The 6076-nt window shown below is 35.2% G+C and overlaps 1 protein-coding gene across 1 annotated transcript; it reads left to right on the top strand.

The window, feature by feature from the left end:
* The first annotated feature begins 497 nt into the window (after positions 1-497).
* Positions 498-5004, top strand: LOC127091499 (multiple organellar RNA editing factor 2, chloroplastic). The gene is made up of 4 exons (XM_051030157.1): positions 498-1017; positions 1193-1290; positions 1387-1452; positions 4588-5004. The coding sequence occupies exons 1-4, from the start codon at positions 611-613 to the stop codon at positions 4728-4730; spliced, it is 714 nt and encodes a 237-aa protein (XP_050886114.1). The 5' UTR covers positions 498-610; the 3' UTR covers positions 4731-5004.
* The last annotated feature ends 1072 nt before the right edge of the window (positions 5005-6076 follow it).

The following is a 6076-nucleotide window of genomic DNA, read 5'->3' as shown; positions in this document are numbered from 1 at the left end:
TGCACTTTTTAAGCCTAAAAATACAAAAGTTTATGTAAATATTCTTGTCCGCAAAAAGCCGCGAAGAAAACATGACGGGGTGGGGCAGATACATTAGAGGGTGAGAGCCTAAATCTTTGGCCCGCACCGCACTAAAGTGCGGGCAAAACGGGCATGCCCATCAGTGCATGTCCGTTTTGCCACCCCTACTTACATAGACCAAAAAACTATTTAAGCTAAAAATCAATCTCTAATCGAATAATCGTTCAATTAATCAAATCAATTTTATCATTTCAAAAATAAATATTTCTCTTTGTCAAATGCTCCATAAAACATAATATATTCAAACAAAATAATTAATTATTATTTTTTCATCAAATTAGATATATTTTCCTACACTTATACTATTTGAATTAGTCATCCAGGTTTGTTAAGGTTTTTTATTTGTTTTTACAAAATCAATTTTGTATGAACGGATGATTCGGTATTCTTAATTTTATATAGTCAGTGATAAAAAAAAATGTAATAATATATATAGGATACATGTGTTTTACGTTCTACATCTAGTGTAGCAGGAAAAACCCTAGTATCGAAAAACCCTCATTTCCCTTCATTCTCACTCAGATCCATTATGGCGAAAGCAGTTGCTTCTTCCTTCAGACGCCTCTCCACGCAATTCACAATGCGCATTTTCTCCACCACCACTTCCGCCGCCGCTGCCGCCGCCGCACTGTCAAAACCTTCACCCCTCACATCCCGTCGTTATATCCTCCCTATGTCCCAAGCCATACTTCAGTCGCTTACTCCGACAGCCCATTTCGGAGTCGGCCGCGCCGGTTACTCGTCCTATTCGCCGTTAAACTCGGGTTCCTCCTCCTCTTCCTTCAGCGACCGACCTCCTACTGAGATGGCCCCACTCTTTCCTGGTTGCGATTACAATCACTGGCTCATCGTTATGGACAAGCCCGGCGGTGAAGGTGCTACCAAGCAACAGATGATTGATGCTTACGTCCAAACCCTCGCCAAAATTCTTGGAAGGTACAACACTTTCTTATGCTTAATTTTTTAGGTTTTGATTATTGCATGTTAGGTCTTCTGGTCTGTGATACAAATGTATGTTTTGGATACCTAAATTTTGTTTTAGCTTGATTGGTCTTACTGTTTCTACCTGATTTTGGCTTTTGTATTTCAATTTTGGTAATTTGGTTTTCAGTGAGGAGGAAGCTAAGAAGAAGATTTACAATGTATCTTGTGAGAGGTACTTTGGATTTGGCTGTGAGATTGACGAGGAGACTTCCAATAAGCTGGAAGGTATCTGACTATTAGTTCTGTGGGTGGTCATTTCAATAAAAGTTTTAATTGGTTTATCATGTAATGTGTATTGTATTGTTGTTTTGATTCGAGTAGGGTTGCCCGGAGTTCTGTTTGTCCTCCCTGATTCATATGTTGATCCAGAGTACAAGGACTATGGCGGTAAGGATTTAGTGTTTTCTTAATTGTATACTTGAACTGTTTTGCCTTAGTTTGCATGGGTTCACTTCTTTTCGATCATGGCAAAGTTATGTATTTCATTCCAATTGGTAATGGTTAGTTTTGAATGCTAATGGACTTAAATAAAATCCCCTCTTTACCTGTTCTGTTGCTTTACAGATTTTGTAGTGATACATTAAATCACTTGATGTCACTTCTTTCCCCAAGTCTCAATTGGGATTTTTGTTTTCTTTTTCATTTATAATTAGTTGGTTATTTTATGTTTACCTTTTAATTTGTAAACTATGTAGATACAAGACTCTTGTTTTTAACATTTATATTGAAATGTCTTCTGGAAAGGAAATTATTGTCATATTGTTCTTCTTCTAGTTACACACTTGGCAAGCGATAATTAATAACATAGAATATGTTTCTTAGTAGTCCATCTTGGCAATGCTGGTAACTCTCTGAGTAATGTCTAGCTTTGAATGCTAATGGACTGACATAGAATTCCCCTCCTCATGTTCTGTTCTTTCACACGTTTATGGAGTTGCAGAATCATTGGAGTTGATACATGCATTACACAACAAAGAATTTATTTTTTATTTTAATTAATTGGTTAATTTTTGTTTACTTTTGTTGTTGTTGTTGTTGTTATGAATTATGTAGATACAAGACTTTTGTTTTTATCATTTACATTGAAATGTCTCCTTTAAAGGAATTGGTTGTTGTATTGTTCTTGTTCTAGTTACACACTTGGCAAGCACTACTCAACACACACACTTGACAAGCCCTAGTAAATAACATAAAACATGTTTCTTAGCATATAATATGTTAATAGAAGTTCATCTTGGCATTGCTAATAACTCCCCGAGTCATGTCTAGCTTTGAATGCTAATTGACTGACTGAGAAGTCCCCTCCATCTGTTCCGTTCCTTCGCATGTTTATGAAGTTGAAGAATCATTGGTGTTGATACATAAATCACATAGCATAGAATTGTTAAATAATAGTCCATCTTGGCAATGCTGGTAACTCTCTGAGCAATGTCTACCGTTGAATGCTAATGGACTGACATAGAATTCCCCTCCTCATGTTCTGTTCTTTCACACATTTATGGAGATGCAGAATCATTGGAGTTGATACAAGACTCTTGTTTTTATCACTAACATTGCAATGTCTCCTGTAAAGGAATTGGTTGTCATATTGTTCTTGTTCTAGTTACACAATTGGGAAGCACTAGTCGATAACATAAAACGTGTTTCTTAGCATAGTATGTGTTTAATAGAAGTCCATCTTGGCAATGCTAATAACTCCCTGAGTAATGTCTAGCTTTGAATGCTAATGGACTGACAGAGAAGTCCCCTCCATCTTTTCTATTCTTTCACATGTTTATGGAGTTGAAGAATCATTGGAGTTGACACATAAATTACTTAGCATAGAATATGTTAAATAGTAGTCCATCTTGGCAATTCTGGTAACTCTCTGAGTAATGTCTAGGGTTGAATGCTAATGGACTGACATAGAATTCCCCTTCTTATGTTCTGTTCTTTCACACATTTATGGAGTTGCAGAATCATTGGAGTTGATACATAAATTACTTAGGATAGAATGTGTTAAATAGAAGTCAATCTTGGCAGTGCTAATAACTCCCTGATAATTTTCTAGCGTTGAATGCTAATGGACTGACAGAGAAGTCCCCTCCATCAGTTCTATACCTTCATATGTTCATGGGGTTGCAGAATCATTGGAGTTGATATGTAAATTACTTAGCATAGAATATGTTAGTCCATCTTGGCAATGCTAATAACTCCCTGGCAATGTCTAGCTTTGGATGCTAATGGACTGACATAATTCCCCTCCATTTGTTCTATTCCTTCCCATGTTTATGGAGTTGCATAATCATTGTAGTTGATACATAAATTACTTAGCATATAATGTGTTAAATAGAAGTCCATATTGGCAATGCTAATAATTCCCTGAGTAATGTCTAGCTTAGAACACTAATGGACTGACAGAGAATGTCCCTCCCGTTCTTTCACTCTTAAATGGGTTTGCAGAGTCATTAGAGTTGATCCATAGTCTACTTGGGTATAAAATGTGTGTTTTTTGTAGTCCATCTTTGCAAAGCTAATGATTCTCCTGAGTAATGTCTAGCTTAGATTACTAATGGACTAACAGAGAATTCCCTCTTCCTGTTCTTTCACTATTAAATGGGTTTGCATGGAGGCATTAGAGTTGATACCTAATTACTTGGGCATATAAGGTGTTTTTTGTAGTCCATCTTGGCAAAGCTAATGACTCCTCGAGTGATGTCTAGCTTTGAATGCTAATGGACTGACAAAATTCCACTCGTCCTGTTCTGCGTGCCTTCTGTTTTGTCAATGAACGGGCACTTATTAGTAGAATTTGACATTTCATTTATAAATTGTTGTAACTTCTGATGCTAATTAGATGTTTTTTTTGTGTTTTCTCTTTTTACAATCGTCGAGTATTATTCAGTTTTCGTATCTTGAGAATATATTTTCATTAACTCGTTGATGATGCCACCCACTTGCATTGTTTAGAAATGTCTGGTGCAATGAAGTCTTTTTATTTTTATTTTTGTGTGCTTGTCCACTCTCAGCAGATCCGAGTTTGCATAGAATGTATTGATATGCTGTCAGTACATCTTGCCAAAGCTTAATAACTCTCTTGGTTGTGATAGCCTTAGCTGTTTAATAGAATGGCCTGAATATCCCCCATTTTTCATATTTTTTAAACACGTTCAATTCTTTTCTTCTCATTTCTGTTGGTTCATTGGTTTATCATTTTAGTCTCTTTTCTTCATTATCTTTCATTTCGATATGTTCATTAGGGAGTGTATTGTTCTTTTCTATTTGGTTGTCATATTCATGCTTTTGACTCCCCTGCATGCATACCAAAATTGATTTAGCAGATCAATAAGAGGGTAAGGTCTACTTCTAGTTATGCAATACAGGGTAAGGTCTACTTCTAGTTATACAATACAGGGTTCTATCCTGCTATACTGTGTATTGTTGGATTTTCTTTTTAATTTTGTTCTTGTGTACCTCAGCTATTTATTTTGTTTTAATATGTCTACCCAGGCTAATAATTATTTCTAAATTATGATGGTGCAGCTGAATTATATGTGAATGGAGAGATTGTCCAGAGACCACCTGAAAGACAGAGAAGGGTGGAGCCACAGCCACAAAGGCACCATGACAGACCAAGATATAATGATAAAACAAAGTATGTCCGACGCAGGGAAAACCAGAGGTGAATTGCCAGTTTTTAATTAAGGAAAGGGACCTGATGTACATAATGTGGAAGTAATGCATTATATGCAACTTCCAAAAATGCCTATGGAATTCTAGCGGTGTTAACCGAATGTGTGTAACTGGACTTGTATCAGGTGGATTCCTCTTTGTTATCGTTTATTCATAAGAATAGAATCTTTATCCTGGGCCTAAAACAATTGAATCTTTTTAGAACAAAAAAAAAGAATCTTGAGCATGCATATTAAATGTTAAAAGTTATCATACTGTTATTGGTTCTCCCTGGCATGAAATATCAGCTGTTACAGGTGATTAATTTAGATGCTTTTATCAACTGTTATTGTGAACATCAAATTTGTGTCGCAGTTTTAGCCACGTGTTTTAGTAGAGGTAGAAGCAGAGAGTAGCCGGTATAATTTACTTTCACTTTAAGTAGGTAGGAAAATGATAACCTGGGCATCTCATGGAATTTTCTTTTCTACACCTGCCATTGTCCGTTTCATCTATAATTCATTAATTGGAATGTGTGAATAGTTTTAAAAGTATCTCATTGCTATGTCTAAATTTCGTGTTTTGAAATATTGCTGTTAAAAGGTTTAATTTATTCGTTTCAACTTGTTATAGAACACATTTTCTTCACGGCAAACCACTATTTTTGGTTTTAAAATTGTAACCGTGGCAACAATTTGGCTCACCATAGGCAAACAATTTGGCTATATTCTCCATAACAAGGTTTATACTAATTAAAAAAACTTAAGTGCAACATCAAAACCTATTGACGTTGATGAGAAATGTATGCATAAAAATTCAAGTTCCTTTTTTAGTAACATCAATTTTGGAATTTTACAATGTTTATCTATGAGATGCATTAATACCTCTAACAGGTCTTACTTAATTTTGAATAAAGATAAATTTAAGACAAGGACAAATATTTTGTATATTTAGACTTTTTAAGTTTGCTATAAACATTTTAAAGAAACCTATTTTGATTTTAGAGAACAATTTGATACTTTGTAGATTGTGTGATACTTGCAATTTGGGAACTGCCAATGAATTTCGATGGATTTTGGAAATTATTGTTTCCATGAATTTTGGCTATTATTGTTTAGAATTTAATTGTTTATTGCATACGCAATGACTTTGGAGGACCTCAATAATTAACCCTCATGCAACCTTTATGCGTGTACAATTGTCATAACTTCCATTTGCAAAAGTAAATTTCTGTTTTTGTTGACTAAACTGCTAAAAAAAAGTTGAAACCCACCCCTTTCATCAATTGCCAATTACCATTATTAGATACTTGTAGTATAAAAGTTAAAACAAACGTACCCTACACACATCACTACCACCA

This window comes from Lathyrus oleraceus, chromosome 6, assembly GCF_024323335.1.
Source record: "Lathyrus oleraceus cultivar Zhongwan6 chromosome 6, CAAS_Psat_ZW6_1.0, whole genome shotgun sequence".
Taxonomy (NCBI): Eukaryota; Viridiplantae; Streptophyta; class Magnoliopsida; order Fabales; family Fabaceae; genus Lathyrus; species Lathyrus oleraceus.
The sequence above is the reverse complement of the archived record's forward strand: the minus strand, read 5'-3'. Positions and strand labels throughout refer to the sequence as shown.